Source organism: Cryptotermes secundus, unplaced genomic scaffold (assembly GCF_002891405.2).
Source record: "Cryptotermes secundus unplaced genomic scaffold, Csec_1.0 scaffold160, whole genome shotgun sequence".
Classification (NCBI taxonomy): Eukaryota; Metazoa; Arthropoda; class Insecta; order Blattodea; family Kalotermitidae; genus Cryptotermes; species Cryptotermes secundus.
Window position 1 is genome coordinate 2,720,855 of NW_019745080.1, and position 19,297 is coordinate 2,740,151.

At 40.0% G+C, this 19,297-nt stretch overlaps 1 protein-coding gene across 1 annotated transcript in view; it reads right to left on the bottom strand.

Annotated features, from left to right (window-relative positions):
* LOC111874856 (protein O-mannosyl-transferase TMTC1-like) overlaps positions 1–16,350 on the bottom strand; it is a 514,456-nt gene extending 498,106 nt beyond the window's left edge. Inside the window, exon 1 of the mRNA XM_023870706.2 lies at positions 15,006–16,350. Within this exon, the coding sequence (XP_023726474.1) occupies positions 15,006–15,358 (353 nt within the window). The 5' untranslated portion in view covers positions 15,359–16,350. The remainder of the gene's footprint in view (positions 1–15,005) is intronic.
* Between the last annotated feature and the right edge of the window lie 2,947 nt (positions 16,351–19,297).

The following is a 19,297-nucleotide window of genomic DNA, read 5'->3' on the forward strand; positions in this document are numbered from 1 at the left end:
ACACAAAAAAATATATATATATATATATATATATATATATATATATATATATATATATATATATATATATATATATATATATATATTGTTGGCTGATTGGGTCTTGTTTATTAGTTTATTTAGAGACTATATTCAATTTCATATCTCATACAGGTTCTTATGGTAAGAAAACTGTGATTGACTACGTTTACATATTGAAGGATATGAAAAGAAGGTACCATCTCACCGTTACAAAGTCAGGCCGATATTCCAAATGTTTCAGCGCTGCGAGTCTAGGTTCTTGTGTGTATATTCGGTCGCTGTTCCGCTGCACGGTACAACTCATACGCGTTCAGTAACACCGTCGTAGTCATCCTGAGCGCTTGAAACCTGTGTTTACGAATTTTTTTTTTTGGAAATGTATTATGCTTATTAAATAAATGCTACTGTGAACGCTAACATGGGCCCTATAATAACTCCAAATCACCAGAAAAATCCCCAGCAAACAGACCTACATTTTCCACATCAGCTCATCCAAAAATTGAAACTTCTTAGGTCATGTAAGACTTCACGAAGAAAATTGTAAGTAAGATTTTCGGTATTAAATTATTTATTTTTTTAACATTAAACTGTAACCCAAATAACGCGTGGTACATTCTCTTCCAATGTCCTGCAAACGTACTTCAATTTATGACATGTAAGTCTGTGAGAAACTGATACACGATTTGCAACAATTCGACTTGAAATATAACTTTCAGGAAGGTATTAGAATTGTAAGTTTGGAAAGGCCTGTACGGGCTAAAATATGCAGTGCTACGCATTCGTATACATAAATTTACGGAAATGAAGAAAGGAAAAGTTACTAAAGTAAGTAAAGGTATCCATATAACAGGCCGCGGAGGCCCATAGGGTTGTGACACGTCGAGGCTCCCACATTTTCTAGACAATCGGCTCACAGATGGTGGTAAGGTTGCAGCCTTACGCGCCGAACGCCCTTTACCCCCAAGAACATTTCAAGAATATTCCTGGTACTCATTTCTGTTAGAGGCTGAGTCGACCCCAGGTTCATAGTGCGGCTGGAAAGATTAAGTAAATTGAAAAAAATCCAATGACTTTATTGGGATTCGTTCCCTCGACCTTCCGGTTCGTAGCATAGTGCCTCGCGTGCCCCCAAGGACAAGTTACTATCACTTATTAAGCCAGATCTGAGTCTGTACTGTGTTTAATTTGAAATGGCCTAGGTTATTCGGTTATAGCTTTCATACATAATCAGAATGATCTAGTCAAGGAGGATGAGGTGGGCAGGTCATGTAGCACGAATGGGGGAGACGATGAATGCGTATAGGATATTGGTGGGAAAGCCAGAAGGAAAGAGACCACAAGGAAGACCAAAGCGTAGGTGGGTGAACAATATTAGAATGGATCTTAGAGATATAGGATGAGATGGTATGGATTGGATAGATCTGGCTCAGGATAGGAACCAGTGGAGGACTCTTGTGAACACGGTAATGAACCTTCGGGTTCCATAAAATGCTGGGACATTCTTGAGTAGCTGCAGAATTGGCGGCTCCACCAGAAGGGCTCAGCTCCATGAGTAAGTAAGTAAGTAAGTAAGTAAGTAAGTAAGTAAGTAAGTAAGCTTTCATATATGGAATTTGAACTACCAGAAATACTGTTGATTACGGCACAATGGAAGTGGTTATTTGATATGAGATTGTTTCTGATACCCAATATGCAAATGTAATTGAAAATAATAATTGGTAACTAATTCAATTAGTTTTATACTAATCGGTTGAGTATTAGCTCTGGAATATACACAATACAACAATGGAAACATAAAACATTAATTTCATGTGACCCGATTTCAACCATGTGCTGTCTAATACAAATATACGTGTATACTCTTTGCGCATTAATTGTTTCTTTTATTTTCAGTTACCTCTTTCCTCCCGAGGACCTAACACAGGGCACCTCACGATATTGTGACATTTAATTGTGATTTTCCCAATACTGTACATGCAGTGCCGGTCACGGTAGCCTAGCGGTCTAAGGCATGTACTGTCTTCACTCGCTTGGAAACCGGGATCGTAGGTTCGAATCCTACACAAGGCACAGATATTTTGTATGTGTATGTGTTTATTCTGTGTTTGTGTTGTCTTGTGTTTAGGTAGAGGCCTTACGACGATCTGATCACTCGTCCAAGGAGCGCTACCGTCTGTAAAATGATCATGAAACGGAAAAATCAGAGACCCAAGGGGGCTGTAGAGCCGCTAATTTTCCATTCAAATAGCTCCTAAATTATCCTCACGAGGCCGAGTGGACCGCGTTCGAGACCCACTGCTTCTCAGAAAATCTGGTAGCGCCGGGAATCGAACCCGGGACCTCTGCACCTGTAATCAGAAACTCTGACCACTAGACCACACAAGGACGGCCGTTTATAGATAAATAATAATAATGCTATTAGTAATGTCCTGCGAGACACGCTTCAGCTGCTAATAATATTTCTATGAATGCTGATACACTGGAACCGGATCAGCTTCTCTCGTACTTCAATGTGGCACTTTCCAGATTATTAAAATGTTAATTGAATTCAATATGAATGTACATAATTGGTGTTACTGCACTCCCTGTCAAAATGATATAAGTTGCTTTGTTTTCTGTATGTTTGTCTTGTTTCCTTCCTCCTCCTTATTTTATTTTATTGAGCAAACATGTAAATAAACAATAAATTAATTTAGCTTTAATTATATAGTAACGACTTTGCTATAACAGTACGCAAATATGCAACGACCAATTTGGTATCTCACTGGCTTCAGATTAGAAGATTTTAGAACGGTCTCACTGAAACAGTCTCCGTGTGCATATTGTGGCTACCTGAACTGAAAAAAATAAAAGGCTTCCAAACATTTATATACTAATTCTCATTTCGTGATAAATACCAACTCCGTTTTACATATGCATATCAAAATATTATCAATATTCAGAGAATAGAAACGCCACATGAAAATAAAAGATTGTAACCCCATTCGTGACCTACTGCACACATTTATATAAAGCACCAAAAGAGGCCGTACGTGATAATGCTCTACAATTCGTTGCTATAGTAACCCACAAGAAACATACCCCAGCATTTTATATAATTACAAGGGCCTCCGGTTCGCGTACTCACAATCCGATCAGAGCATCTAATACTGAAAAATATACAGGTTTCAAGAAGTGCCTCTGAATAGGCATATATACGTATTTTATGAACGTAACGACAGCTGAAGACAGTGAGACTATTGCTGACAGATCCACCTAGAGGCAGAAATCGTACTACCTGCGACCAGCGTATGTACTCGGGATAGCTCAGTCGATATGGCGAGAGACTTCGGACTGGACGGCCCGGGTTCGACTTCCGGCATTGCACGATTTATCTCTTCTCCACAGCATCCAGACCGACTCCGGGGCCCTCCCAGCCTCCTACCCAAAATGTAGCTATCCTTGCAACAGGCCATGGAGGCACAGAGGAATGTGGGACGTTGAGGGTCCCACAATCGGCTCACAGATGGCGGTAAGGTTGTCAGCCTTAATTAATTAATTCCTGGTACTCGTTTCTGTTAGAGGCTGAATCTACCCTAGGATGGAAAGATTACGTCAATTGAAAAAAATTGACCTCATCGGGACTCGACCCGCGAATTTCCGGCTTGTAGCATAGTGCCTCAACCAACTACACTACCGCATAACCCCTATCCAATGGGTACCAGCGGCTTTTTCCACGGGGTAAAGGGGCAGGGGCGTGAAGCTGACATTTCACCTCTATCTTTGGCCGAGATCAATAGCATAGTGCTTAACTAATTAAACACAGGGACAACTTTACCTTTCTGCAACAAGCGTGTACTCACAGTCTCACTCAGCAGGTCTGCGGCTTCATTATATATAAACGCACTAATGGTTCAGTGCAGGACCGTGACTAGCTCAGGCGGAAATGCCCTGGATTCTAACACCAGGGCTCGCGTTCAATCCCAGGAGACTTACTATGAGATTCGTTGTGAACAAATTAGCTGTACAACAGGGTTTTCTCCAAGTTTCTTCGGTTTTTCCATCCTAATAATCACTGGACCATTGTTGCATACTCATCCATCATAGCTCCTTAAATTATGTGAGAACTCTGACCACGCAGCACATTATCACATACTCGCTCCATAAGCCTGAAGCTTCGCATCTAACCCGGCACTTGACTGGCTGCGGAATAAGGAACTTACTCGTGTATGACCGCAAAAATAACTAATCATTACGAAACTACACAAAACATAAGAACAATTCTGAAAATACTGGGTTCGTAGCCTCTATCAGGTTATAAAACTTGCATCATTTTAACGCCTGTATAATATTTGTGTAAACTTCATAAAGAGGAGCTTCGTAATTTGTACTCTTCTCAAAGTATAATTAGAATGATCAAGTCAAGGAGGATGCGGTGGGCAGGGTATGTACCATGAATGAGGGGAGAGAAGTAATGCATATAGGATATTGGTGGGAAAGCCAGAAGGAAAAATACCACTAGGAAGACCAAGACGTAGGTGGGTGGACAATATTAAAATAGATCTTAGAGAGATATGATGAGATCGAAAGGATTGAATTGATCTGGCTTAGGATATGGACCAGTGGAGGGCTCTTGTGAACACGGTAATGAACCTTCGGGTTCCATAAAATGTTGAGAAATTCTAGAGTAGCTGCAGATTTGACTTCTCTTCAAGAAGGGCTCAGCTCCGTAAGTAAGAAAGTAAGTATATTTTTGTATCATTAAAGGCGCATTTCTGTTTATACAGAGGCCACGATTGTTGTAAGTCGAGAATAATTGGGATTTCACCAAACTCTCATAAAAACTTTCACTGGTATTCTACCGTCTCCTTTCGTACCAGCTTGGTGCGTCGCTCTTAAACTACTATCCTGAAGTTACAAGGGTCGGAGGAGTTACCAAATAAAGCGTTTGATTTTTATTTTAAAATAGGCCACGACCACTTGTTCGTATTCTTACAAAAGTATAGATAATGATCACATCNGTCTCCCCCATCCATGCTTCATGACCTGCCCACCTCATCCTCCTTGACTTAATCATTCTAATTATACTTGGAGAAGAGTACAAGTTATGGAGCTCCTCATTATGCTCCAACGAATCCTTCCAAATGTCTACACGTTTCGTTGTTTGATAACTAATGGCAAATCTGTTTAGACTAAGAAGTGTTGTAAGGCCGCGCCATAGCTCAAACGGTTAGTCGCTGGCTTCCCACCACGGCGGCCTGGGTTCGATCCCGGGTCTGGTCAAGTGGGATTTGTGGTGGACAAAGTGGTGCTGGGGCAGGTTTTCTCCGAGTACTTCGGTTTCCCCTGCCAATCTCCATTCCACAATCACCCTCACCTATCATCTGGGGCTGGTACAATAAGCCAGAAGTGGCCGCAGTACAAGGGACTAAGATCCATCCCATTAGCAAAAAAAAAAAAAAGAAGTGTTCTAAATAGTGATGGCTGGAGAAGAAAATGTCAGGGTACTCCCTTAAATCCGCCACTTGACCTCCTCCGGCATAATGCCCCGTACTGTTAACTCACTTTATCCGTTCTGAACAATGATCTTACTTTGTGCCATGTGACCCAACACAATGGCNTTACGTTTATTAGCCTACGTTCCTTAAAACATAATCACAAAAGGTTAAATGTGATATCTGAAAGTTTAACTTTATTCATTCTTGCCCGTCACATTAGTCGCATGAAGGTCTCAACAAACAACGAAAGGTGAAGCAACTCAACAACAAATACAGACTCTTAACCAACAACAGAAAAAGAAAGAACACTGCACTGACCTCCAAGGACGGCAATCTACCCAGTCTCCCGTTGATAGAATAGGAACAAGACACGAACCTTTATCGTTCAATTTTTCAACTATCAAGAATTTTATTAATATTTTAATATTAATAGGCATTTTAGTTTAATTAAAATCTTTATATATAAAACTTTGGAGAATTATGAACTTGATGTACTATAATCCATGTAATCGTAGTTTCCTTAACGTGTTGTTATTTGCCATCTGAAGATGTTCATTAATTGACCGAAACATGTAAAGGCATCATATACTCGTATATATAAATATACTTCTGCGTCACACTGGACGGTGTAATCAAACCATTCTATAGTAGTGATATCTGAATCTTACATATGGATAGCCCACACTCGCCTGTCTTTCAAGAACAACTGTTCGGATACTGGAATTTTCCTTTTTATTTCGGTATTACGGCCAGGTTTTCACGGCGGTGAAATTTCAAAATGTGCTCTTTTAGGATATGACATCGTTTAGTCTGGCTTCGGAAGAACCTGCTTATACACGGCGCCATCACGCAGAAAGCTATAATATAAATCTTATTTCATATTCTGCTTGTCTTTTATGGAACGTCAGTCATCTGCATTTAATTTCATCTATGTGCAACGCAGTTCGCAGAACTTTTCTGTTAGTGTTAAAGTGTATTTATTAATATATTGCTTATTTAACGACGCTATCAGTAGCTGTAACTATACAGTCGAATGAATTAGAAGTGATATGGAAAAAGCGGTCGTATGCTAACCCAAAGTTCCATATCGTAATTTTCCTGGAGGGATTGAGGAAACACGTGATAACCTCATTCAGGATAGTGTGTCCCTGGATCAAGATTTTAAATCCGGTACCTTCATAATTCGAAGCAACAGTTATACTCAATACCACCAAGATATTCGACAAGTTCACTGTAAAAATGAAATGTGTAAAATACAGAGTGTATCGTGATAAACAACTAAGGAAGAAAGCCTTCAACATTATTAACAAATCTATTCAATTTCATACTGATAAAGTAAGTCTAATATAGCATAATGTATTTTATCTCGATGAAAAATGTATAAATTTAAACATCAAAAATTTATTGTTTTCACTGTGTCAATGGTAACTCATTTATCAACTGCAGTCCCGAATCGATAGCTTCCAACTTATAATCAAGTCTGTGAGGTACAAAGACATTCCACAGAGTTCATGGTGGTTTTGAGGCTTGCCGTACAGTTAACGCTATCGGCAAAATGAGACACGTTACTTTCAAAACGAAGTGCGTTANTAAGAATATATTTACATGTAATAAGAGTTGATCCACTGGTGTTATATACGAGTCATAGTAGTAAATATGTCACAAATTGAAGTAAAACAGCTGTAATGGACGTAATAGGTTTTCTATGTATATCACNCTTCCCCGCCTAACCCTTTGACCATCTGAAGCGCAAATAAGTCAAGTTACGACTTATGGTCAGTCAGTCAGTCAGTCAGTCCGTTCTAACGTCGAGGCCAATCTGTGGCTCATGACCAGATTTTATATCGAGGCATGAAATTCATAAAAACAATACATAACTGAGTTTATATCCCAGAGCAAACAGAATGAATCTTCATTAAGACAAATCGGTAAGGACTGTTCAAGAGATATAATCCTTGTTTATGTTGCGAGCCATGTGCAACACATACACACAGTTACCGAAATGCGCAGAGTTTTTCATCTTAAAGCAGATCGTGCATAATAACCATTGTTTCAAATGTTTAAAGCACAGTCATTAATATATCTATTTAAAAACGAATTTTATTTATTTTTCTAAAGAGCGCATCTGTGGATTTCATATGATTCTCAGAATCATTATGTTAACATTTATTTTATACTACTTGAATGAGACATTTCCGCGTCATGTGCCTTCAACAGATGACCTGTTAGTTCCATTCAAAACACGTCTTACTCTTAGTAATAACATACAGGATGATTCTAAATTACTGTCGTGGTTCCCGTTTATAGGCCATGAAAACCCCGACGATAATTTAGCATCATCCTGTATTTTATGTTCTTTGAGAAAATTACTGCAAAAATCTGCATTCTTATTAAGTTTATTCTCAGTTATATTAAAGAAAACGCCTCTTATTTCTACTCGAAAACATATTCTAAGTTTATTTCTGCAAGAATAAACATGTTACGCAGACGCTTGTCTGTTCTGTCGGCATACGTATTTTATCAAGATGTTCAACGTGTTTAGAAGGCATCTAGCATTAAGATCCATATTTAATTAATATTTTTGGAAATTTAATAATGTTCTATGTCCGCCAAAACCCTAAGTACGTCTGGTAACAAAAAAGTTTTCAAATTTCATTAGAGATTAAAATCGGGTAGGCTGGTTTTGAGAGACTGTATTGTCATAATTCATACGAATAGCGCATTGAAGGCTTACAGTTCCAGGCAAGGAAATATTCACTGCTCGAAACAGGGTAACACGGTGGAAATATCCGCACGTATTAGTACAGCATTATCAGGAATAAAATTTTTCTAGGTTAAGATCTTATCTTCTGTGGTCAAAAAGGTTGTTGCATGCAGAAAACCCATAAATGAGAGTACGGAGTTGATACTGGTTAGTTTGTTGTTACCTCTGGAAAGAGTTTAAAACCCAATGAAAACTTTTATATTAAAATTTAGAAATTTAGTTTTCTCTTCAACTATAAGATGACACGTACTTTACTACATAAACAGCTAATCAGAGAGAGTTCACATAAAAGGGTATAACAGACAGAACACAGCGGTGGAGTGGTTGTCTCCCTGTTTGTTATTTCGGAGGTCGTGGCTTCGAAATTCAGTCCACAATCAGACTGTCCTCACTAAGCCAATTAATGTTCGAAATAAAGTTATCAAGATGGTGATTATGAAGAGTATGTCGTAAATTCTGGTAGAGGCTTACCGATGTTTCGGAAGAACATAATGTCCCCATCTTCTGTGTAGAAGAGTAAGACAATAAAACACTGTTACTTCATGTTGTTTCCTGTTTGTTTACTCTTCGTCCCTGAATCTGGGGGTAGTACACTCCTCCGAAACATCAGTAAACTACCAGACTACATGGCTTCACATAGCATGAGACAATACACTTCTTCATGCTTTTATCCAACAAATATATTGTATGTTGCTTACCAATATTCATCCTTTTAAATCTATCCTCATGTCCAATTTTGATCTATTTGAAATTGTAGTCAATGTGATGTATATTTAATGACGCCAAATATGGCAAAACCTCCTTATAACGTATCCGAACATTATGGACAAAAAATATCTGTGCACAATCGCATACTTCTTAGAAATATTAAGGCACCAAGACGGGTTTAAAGTTAAAAATACGTTAAAATAACAAATAACCCAAATATGGAAACCTTTATATATTCACAGTGTGTTCCTATGTTCATTGCATGTACTGGATATGTAACCTATGATGCACTTCCGTGAATATCCCTTCTTTCTGTTATGGGGGACATCGGCAGTAAAGGACACCCTGTCACCCTCATTACTACGTCATAAGCAGCATTTGCTCTAATTAGAATATTTTATGACAATCCATAGGCTGAACAGTTTTGGAGCAAGAGACTTGCATGGAGCAGGCCATATTTGCAATAAGTAACAGAATGGGAATGAGATATGCAAAATCGTAAAGCACGCATTTGAAAAATAATGTGTCAAATAAAGTTTTTAATTTCTCTTCCGACCACAAAGCCCACTGAGCAGCAACGAAGCGTAAACGCCCTTAATTTCTCCATGTTTCGCGCCATTCACTATTAACGACAAAGCATTTGGCACTCAATGAGGCAAAAAAAATTGATAAGCGCGGTGTAGCAGTGTGCCCTTCCGTTATCATCACAGAGATATCAACCGAGGCAGACAGTCAGTACTACAATTACCTACCGCACAAAATTGATAATCACGGTGTAGCAGTGTGCCCTTCCGTTATCATCACAGAGATATCAACCGAGGCAGACAGTCAGTACTACAATTACCTACCGCACAAAATTGATAATCACGGTGTAGCAGTGTGCCCTTCCGTTATCATCACAGAGATATCAACCGAGGCAGACAGTCAGTACTACAATTACCTACCGCACAAAATTGATAATCACGGTGTAGCAGTGTGCCCTTCCGTTATCATCACAGAGATATCAACCGAGGCAGACAGTCAGTACTACAATTACCTACCGCACAAAATTGATAATCACGGTGTAGCAGTGTGCCCTTCCGTTATCATCACAGAGATATCAACCGAGGCAGACAGTCAGTACTACAATTACCTACCGCACAAAATTGATAATCACGGTGTAGCAGTGTGCCCTTCCGTTATCATCACAGAGATATCAACCGAGGCAGACAGTCAGTACTACAATTACCTACCGCACAAAATTGATAATCACGGTGTAGCAGTGTGCCCTTCCGTTATCATCACAGAGATATCAACCGAGGCAGACAGTCAGTACTACAATTACCTACCGCACAAAATTGATAATCACGGTGTAGCAGTGTGCCCTTCCGTTATCATCACAGAGATATCAACCGAGGCAGACCGTCAGTACTACAATACCTACTACACGAAAGACAAGGGTTTCATATTCAGCTGAGGCAGGAAAATTTTACCTTCACCACCGCCTCTTTGGGACGACTGCAGATATTTAACTAACAGATAGCGGGGGTAAAGCAGTCGGGAGGTGAAGCTGACCATTCACCTCCATCTACAGACCGTACTCGATTGGTTAGTGCCGGCTTCCCAAAGTGGCAGCCCGGATCAGATCCCAGATCAAGCCATCTGAGATTTGACGAGGACAAAGTGGAATTGGGTAGGTTTCTTATTCTGCCACTTGCTCCATATTCTGCATAGAACTTATTTCACTCCTGTCAACACAACACTATTTCCAGTTGCTAAGACGACATGTTTAGGCACATGTGTGCCGTCGTAAGGTCATTTTTAGTTAAGAATATATTTACATGTAATAAGAGTTGATCCACTGGTGTTATATACGAGTCATAGTAGTAAATATGTCACAAATTGAAGTAAAACAGCTGTAATGGACGTAATAGGTTTTCTATGTATATCACTAGGTAGCAACACACGAGCTTCGTGGCAGTCTAGGTAGTAGATGGACATGTTCAGAGGCTGGTTTCAGTAGTCAAACGTGCCTGAAGATAATACTACCGAAGGGCCTGGTTCTGTTGCGTTTCTTTGTGGGCAAAAGAAATGAACCCGAATAATATTAATAAAGAAGTGTTTCCGGTTTACGGTGGAAGTGTTTGTCGCGTAAGCGGTTCACAACTGGTTTACAAACGTTTCGTCGATGAAGAGGTCAAAACGGAGGTGCGGAAGTAGCTGAGACAGCAGTCAAAAGACTTCTGTGCTGCGGGTTTCGACGCACTGGTAAAGCAATGGGACAAGTGTATCAGTGTTGGTGGAGGATATGTCGAGATATAAATTCTTTTTTCAGTTTCGAATATCAAATGTTTTACGTTTTACATCCATTTGTGACCTATTTACTGACGTTATCTCATAGTATATACATATAATATTATATGTACTACATACATAATATGCATTATAGCACCGTCTGCAAAGGTGGATGTCGTTAGTCCGTTCCGTTCTCAAACATGAAGCACCTTTAAGGATTATGAGCAACAAGTTATTACTTCAGCAGGTTACCAGCCTGTTGCAAAACTCCGCATCTTGTAGGACACGGTTTTTACTCAGTATTTCCTTCCCTTACCCATGTTACCTTCCATGACTAGGTCAACTCATATATTATATAACATGCTAGCCTGTTATTTGAAACCAATGTAAATAAAAAGCAAGCCTATTATATAATATAGTATAGTTGTATAACACCCAGTTGGATTAACTCGGCTCATACAAAATTTATGCCACGTGTATGATACATTAATTGTAACTGAAATCAGGATCTGAAGATGACACACGTGACGAAACATGTCACCTTAGACAGAAACCTCATCTTCTGTAAATAGTGTTGTGTTCACAGGAATAAAATATATATTATTTACTGATTTACATAACAGGATGCAACAAAATATGAGTGCTCCAAATTCTTTACCATACTGTATAGCGTGTACAGCCTTTACTTTGCAACGACCGCGAAATAAGCAAATATACCAGGGCTGTTTCTAGGCAACTGCTTGGTAAACACGTTCACACAGCAACAAACACGAACGCAACAGTGGTACACCAACAGAGGAACGGTGTTTACTTTTGTACGCGCATTAAACACATATTTGCGGCAACGAATCCAGACACAACAACAGAGGAACGGTGTCTTTTGTGGTCCGGGCATTAAACACATATTTGCGGGTAACGAATCCAGACACAACAACAGAAGAATTGTGTTTTCTGTGCAGTCCTTGGCGAGATGTTATAAGCGGGAAGGTTTGGGGTAACTAGTTATTTGCAAGAATGCTCAGTTGAAAGCCCGGTGTAAAGGGAATACACATTTCGAGTGTGTAACTCAGTGAGACTGTTAGAGTGCTTCTGTTAAAATCCGTTGCCAGGAAACGGACAGTGAAGACTGTACGACTGACGACACTTGTCTGTGTGTTGCAGTGATCTGTAAAGTGTAGTCACGAGTCGTGAGTGTATAAGTGGTAAACAAATCGACTATAGTCACTCATACAAGTGACAGTACTACCATTTGATGCTATACAGTCTCAATACTGAGAGCCTTCCTCGCCACCCGCTGTCGTCTAGTTCTGAGATTAAGAACACTCGGATAATACGGGTATACCTTATAAAGTTCCCAACCTTAGCGACAATTTTATCAAAATAGCGAAGTTAAATTAGCTAGACTTCATATTAACCTCAGTGTTACAATTGTGAGTGGAGATAATTATGTAGAAGGATATGACATCCACGCCGAACAAGTCTACGTCAAAATTACCGATGTCTGTAGGCGTCGAGGCGTGTAATTTTTCAAGTCTTCAGTCACCGTGACAACGATCCACGTTGGGGGCGATACGGTGAGATGAAAAGGATCCCGAAATTGTTCGATGTCACTCATAGACTTGCGTAATTATAGAAGTCAAGTGCCTACTTACAAAAGATGTAAAGATAAAACATCAGAAAGTTCCTGAGATTTGAGATTTTCGCGGCTGTGGGTATGAACATTACTGCCTTCTGGATGTGAAGTCGTGAACTTTCTTTATGGCTTACTTTTACTACGCTGGCGGTAGAGAGATCATATAGGATTGAATGATAGGGTGATGCATGCTGAAGTTGGAGGGATTTGCCATAAAACAGTCGTGGCCTAATCGAAGTACTATCCCGGCATTTGTGCGGAGTGACTGAAGCAAACCATGGGAAAATTATTTCGTAAGACACGGTGTCCCCGCTGGTATTCGAACCAAGTATTTCCCATATAAGAATCTGGATAATTACCGCTACGCCACCTGGCGTCGAGTAATCTGGCAGATATATATCGTTTTGGAGGAAAGTACGACTTCCATCTTCAGGACTGAAGACTATCCAGCTCGTGAGAAACGATCATGTAAGGTATGAAAATGACTCGTGCTGAGTGCAAACCAGTGGAAGTGAAGGAAAATTGTTGGAATCCTGTGACTCTCAAAAGTAACGCCCTTACAGGTAGGAATAGGACACTCAAATTGTATTGCTCCTATTGGTTCCTTTTAGGATTAGGTGGGCAGGGAAAGTAGCACGATTGGGGGAGATGAGGAATGCGTATAGGATATTGGTGCGAAAGCCAGAAGGAAGGAGACCACAGGGAAGACCAAGGCGTAGGTGGGTGGACAATATTAAAATGGATCTTAGAGAGATAGGATTGGATGGTGTTGATTGGATTGATCTGGCTCAGGATAGGGACCTGTGGAGGGCTCTTGTGAACACGGTAATGAACCTTCGGGTTCCATAAAATCCTGGGAAATTCTTGAGTAGCTGGAGAATTGGCAGCTCCTCCGGAAGGGCTGAGCTCCATGAGTAAGTAGGTAAGTAGGTAAGTTGGTCCCTTATATGTCCTTGTCCTTCCACTCCCTCCCTCAACCCTTCAATTCAGCATATCCTGACCGATTTACCCGCGCGGCTTATCTTCTACCAGGAAGATGGACGTAAAAAGTTCCTCCAAAACTATCTCTAAATATCTACTAGTCTACATGTCATATCCTACAACACAGCCAACTCCGTGAGGAAGTTCATACATTACACCCACGATACTGTGTTTCGGAAGTAGATATATTTGAAAAGAAATAAACGCAGAGAATACCAACTGTCTCGTCACCAGACTGCACGACAGAATCCTAATAGTACAAATGCAGCTAATGACCCTTTCGAACATGTGGAATGGGTCAGATGTTTCGAAAGTACAATAACGAATCAAAATTCCAGTTCATCAAAGATATTAAGAGCAAGTTACAGACGGGAAATGTTTGTTACCAAACAGTTTGTCTATTCATATCCAGTCACAAAATTAAAATGTACAAATTATACGATATAATTCTACCCGTTGCTGTGTATGAAAGATAAACTTATTTTAACACTGACAGATATTTTTGAGACCAGGAAGCTGAGGGGAATTTTCGGAACTAGGAGAAAGCAAACAAGAACTGGAGAAGACTGCATGATTAGGAGCTTCACAGTTCGTATATTTTGCGTAATCCAACGAACGAGGATGGGATGGGCGAATAATGAAGTTGACCTAATTAAGAAAAGCTCCTACCTTAAGGTGAGCGCGGTGAGTGGTCGGTAAGACTTGTGGCTATTCATGGCTGTGAAACTTTCCTAATCATAACAAGTAACTACCTGAAGGTGAGTGTGGTGAGAGGCCGGTAAGACTTGAGGCTATTGACGTCACTCATGGCTGTGAAATGACAAGTTCCTACCTGAAGGTGAGCGTGGTGAGTGGCCGGTAAGACTTCTATATCTTCATGTTACACATCACTATGAAGTTGTCCTAATCATGACAAGTTCCTGACTGAAGGTGAGCGTGGTGAGTGGCCGTTAAGAAATCATAACAAGTTCTTAGCTGAAGGTAGGCGTGGTGAGTGCCCGGTAAGACTTGTCGCTGTTCACGTCACTCATGGCTGTGAAATGACAAGTTCCTACCTGAAGGTGAGTGTGGTGAGTGGCCGTTAAGACTTGTGGCTATTCATATCACTCATGGCTGTGAGGTTGTCTTAATTATGACAAGTTCCTACCTGAAGGTGAGCGTGGTGAGTGGCCGGTAAGACTTGTGGCTGTTCACGTCACTCATGGCTGTGCCCCAGAAGTCATTACGAAACACATGGCTCAGGGGGCTGAGTCCCAACACATCCTTGTTCTGCGTGACTGCGGGGATGTCATCGTGGACGAATTCTCCCGTCAGACCGTTCAGGTAGCAGCTGAGCGCCACGACTCCCACGACGCCGTACACCCTGCCGCTATTACTGTGACCTATCTTACCGTCACGGGGCCTAGTCGACCGGGCGAGGGGAGCCTTGGTGAGTCCACGTGGTGATCGACTATAGCGGGAGCTACCAGGTGAAGATACTGACTCTCCGGCGAGCCTCATAGCGGTAACACAAAGGGGAGCCGCTGAATCCTCATCAACACACACGCAACTTACAGGCACAACTAATTACGGGTAGGCACACTATTTCCGGGACCGTTTTACAAGCGCCGTCACACTTCTGTTTTCAAAATACGTTACTCCCAACTTTACATGCGACTATTTTCAACTAGAATATCTCACACGAATTCATTTACGAATTACTTTGAGGTTAAAAGTAATGAAAATTTAACATGCGTTTTCCAACTCATACATGAGAATAATACCATTTTCTAAAATATGAATATCGTAATACGTTATAATTTTAACTTCTATAGTAATTACCTTTCTTAAATTCTGATTGGCCCACGTAATTCTCACTATTGTGAGAAACCTATAATTTATTTAAGTTTCGCTGGCGGTTGACAATACCCTGTATAACCAAATACTAATTTGAAAGAGTGTTCACAGAAACGACAATTACTGAAATAAATAAATATCTATATTATAAACTGTAATAAATTATCATATTTTTGTACCATCTTAAAACTACCTTCGAAACGCATATTGTATGTTAATGTTAGAAAATGACTGACTGGATTTTCGGACCACAACTATAGTTACAACGACGTTATGGACTCAGCATACAGATATACATTTCTTACGTATATGTAGTTAATATTCTGAAACATGAATGAGGTGCCTTACGTCACGCGCATAAACACTTGAATGACAATTAATACTTCACACTATTATATTTGTGGGAGGAAAATCCATGGAATGAGATGTTCTGATAGCGAAATGTGAAGTAACAGCTAGTCTCGGCGCGTTATTTGTGGAACGTGAGGCTGTGAACACACTACACTCTACTTTCAAGACAGTGGCAATTCATGTCGGTAACAACGTTGAGTGGAGGCTGACGACGTCAACACTTGCTGCTTCTGTTGGCAGTTCCGAACCTGATGCAAACGTTCGCTCGACTGTGATACGGCACAACTCAGTCCTCCCGCTTATAGAGCCCGATGTACACTCACCTACGCAGGCGTACCACAAACTTAAGAGCAGAAATGTCACCGTCCCCGTGGTAGACGTCACAGAACATGCGCGGGTCCCGCAGTACATCAAGACTTGCGCGTAGTAACCCCATCAGGGGCAACAGAACGAAAACAATCGTAAATAGAAGTAAACGAAATTCGTTTCGATCTGGTTACTACTGCATATGTTTCGTTAGGAAAATCCCGTAGGATTTTGGCTGATTTACGCTGGTTTCTTCTTTGGTTTATTCTTCGAAAATGATGACGGAAGCTACATGTTCCTCCGAAAAGTCTATCAGCTTTCAACGGATTAAACGGCGTTATATCTCAGAGATAACACTCTTCACGTTAATCGTGTCTCAGTTTTCGATTCAAGCACATAATATATGACTGTAACAGCGTGCGGTCGCATTTTATGCGGATTTGAAATAAGAATTATTATTAAGTGTCAATTTATGAGTAAAGTCCGAAATAATGAGAATTAAAGATTCGGCAAAAATCACGTACGTTTCAGAACTTCTCTTGAATTATGTGAGATTTTCAGATAGACGTCCTCGCATAAAATGCGATCGCACGGTACCGAACTCCCAATGTACGACATGAAAAATGTTTCATATTTAAACAAATTGTTTCAAAGATCTGTCATCCAGGATGTGTTGCCTTGTAGTCTGGTAGATGGCAGATCTGAGGCACATGTTGCCTACATGCTCAGGGTGGGTGACATTCTCTTACATTACGAAGAGGGAGAGATTTTCCTCTGAAATATTGGTAACTATGTACCACATTTCACGGCGTCACATCTAGGAACTAGCCTTAGTAATTATCGCCATGATATCCGTGAAATGCACGATTCATTTTTCTTACTTTCTTCGGATTTTACAGATTATGCACTCTGGCCTATTCCAAATAGGAATTAATTTTCGAAAATACGAATCTCTCGAGATACTTGGCAGGGCTCCCAGGCCGGAAGATATGCCCGACAAGACTTCTACCTATACAGGTCAATTGAAAAGGTAAATCTATCCCTGCAAGAGAACGCGGATGCCCACAGGATTGTGAAATGTCGAGTCTCCCAAATTTTCTTCACAATCGGCTCACAGATAGCGGTGAAGTAGTTAGCCTTAAGCTCCGGCCGCCCTTTACACCAAGAAAAGCTTTTGGTACTAAAATATTTTACAGATAGAGTCGAACCCAGGGCCATGGTGCGGCTAGAAGGATTGGGTCAACTGAAAAAGGCAATGAACTTATCGCGAATCGAACAAGCGACCTTCCGACTTGTAGCATAGTGTGTCAACCAAGTACGTTACCGCGTGTCCCGCACAGGTCAATACAGATATAGGACATACATACATGACGCGATTTCGATTCTAATCTACGATCAAATTGTTACAGGTGCTGAAGACACCAAGCATCTTAAGGCGTGAGATAATTGTTATTCTCAAAACTGAGATATGAAATCTTATAAACTGTTCCCTTCCTATTTCTGGGCAATTTTAATGTCATAAAGTTTTCCCAAAGTCCAATTAGCCTATTTATCAAATTTTAATAGTACAGTGGTAACTGCATGCCTACGTACCGGGCTTTTCGTAACATTCAATGGTCAGGCGTTATAATCGCACACTTGAATCAGTAAGAAAAGAAGGGTAAAAATTAAATTTTCCTGCTACAATTGGAAATATAAGCAATTTTGTTATTAAAATAGAGTTCTGCTTGTTGGGTTTAAAAGGAATCGAACGTTTCTTAGATTAGGTCACATCTGCAGTTTGAAAAGCTCACAGAAGAAGAGGGTAAAATTTGCTTCAATAGACATCTCACGTAGGAACTGAATGAGGATATGTTACCGTTTCTGAAGTCTCAACGACAGTTTCAAATTAGTGAAAAGTAAGCGATGAGACAATCTACTATCGGCAAAGGCCTATGACGGACAGATGCCCCCCCCCCAAATAGGGAACCATCCAGACACTACTGGAACGCATTCCGTCAGATTATCATATATTTTACCATGAGATTATCCCGTGGAAAATACATGGAGGATAATCGGAAGGCGATGATTTTTTTTCTTAATTCTTCAAAGATCAATTGTGTGTTTATTCTGCTCTTTGGTTGATCCTTGTATTCTTTCATATTTCATTATTTTTATTAGTGTTTCTTAATAGTTGGAATATTTTTAAACTGATCTGCTCTGTAAAATAACGGGTTTAACTCATATTTTTCTTTCTTTATTACTGTTTGCATATTTATATATAAACACACAATAAACAACATTTTTGCTTTGTTTTTATAAAATTATGTTCATAATTTACTCATACAACCCAAACGTTTTCAGTTGAGGGGAACAACGTAAACAATTTATCCATTTTGATTCTGTAATACTCCTTAAAATATTAAAAAAAAAAGTCTTTTTACACGTTTGCCTTATATGTGCTCAAGTTTCTGAAAGGAGTAACTTTTCCAAAAAACGAACATAGCAGAAGAAAAGTCTTCTTTTTTTCCTGAAAATATCTGCTTTCAGTTAATTGGTGCCAATTTCCTCTCGTCGATTCAACTGATTTATGAATTTTGTTCAATTATAAGAATAAACATAGATACATCCGATATTTTAACTTGACTATGACGTGCTTACGTGGACTTCGGGAACAACTTCACAAATATTATTTATATGAACTTCGTTCTTTGAACAGTTAAAGAACATTAAACGTAAACTGATGTTCAGCTTCATAAACAATTCAACAGCAACAAGGCGAAACGTCTCGTGGACATGTCCGGCGGAACAAAGCCCCAATTTATTTTATTTCTAGCTACCGTATTATAAAGTTTCCGGTTTCGGCAATTTTTTTTTCGTTTTATTTCTGTCACTCCTATTCTCCTTCTCCTAATGCCATCAGTGCTCCTTACCCCTTGGGGCTCCCTGTACAGCCTCATGCTGCAA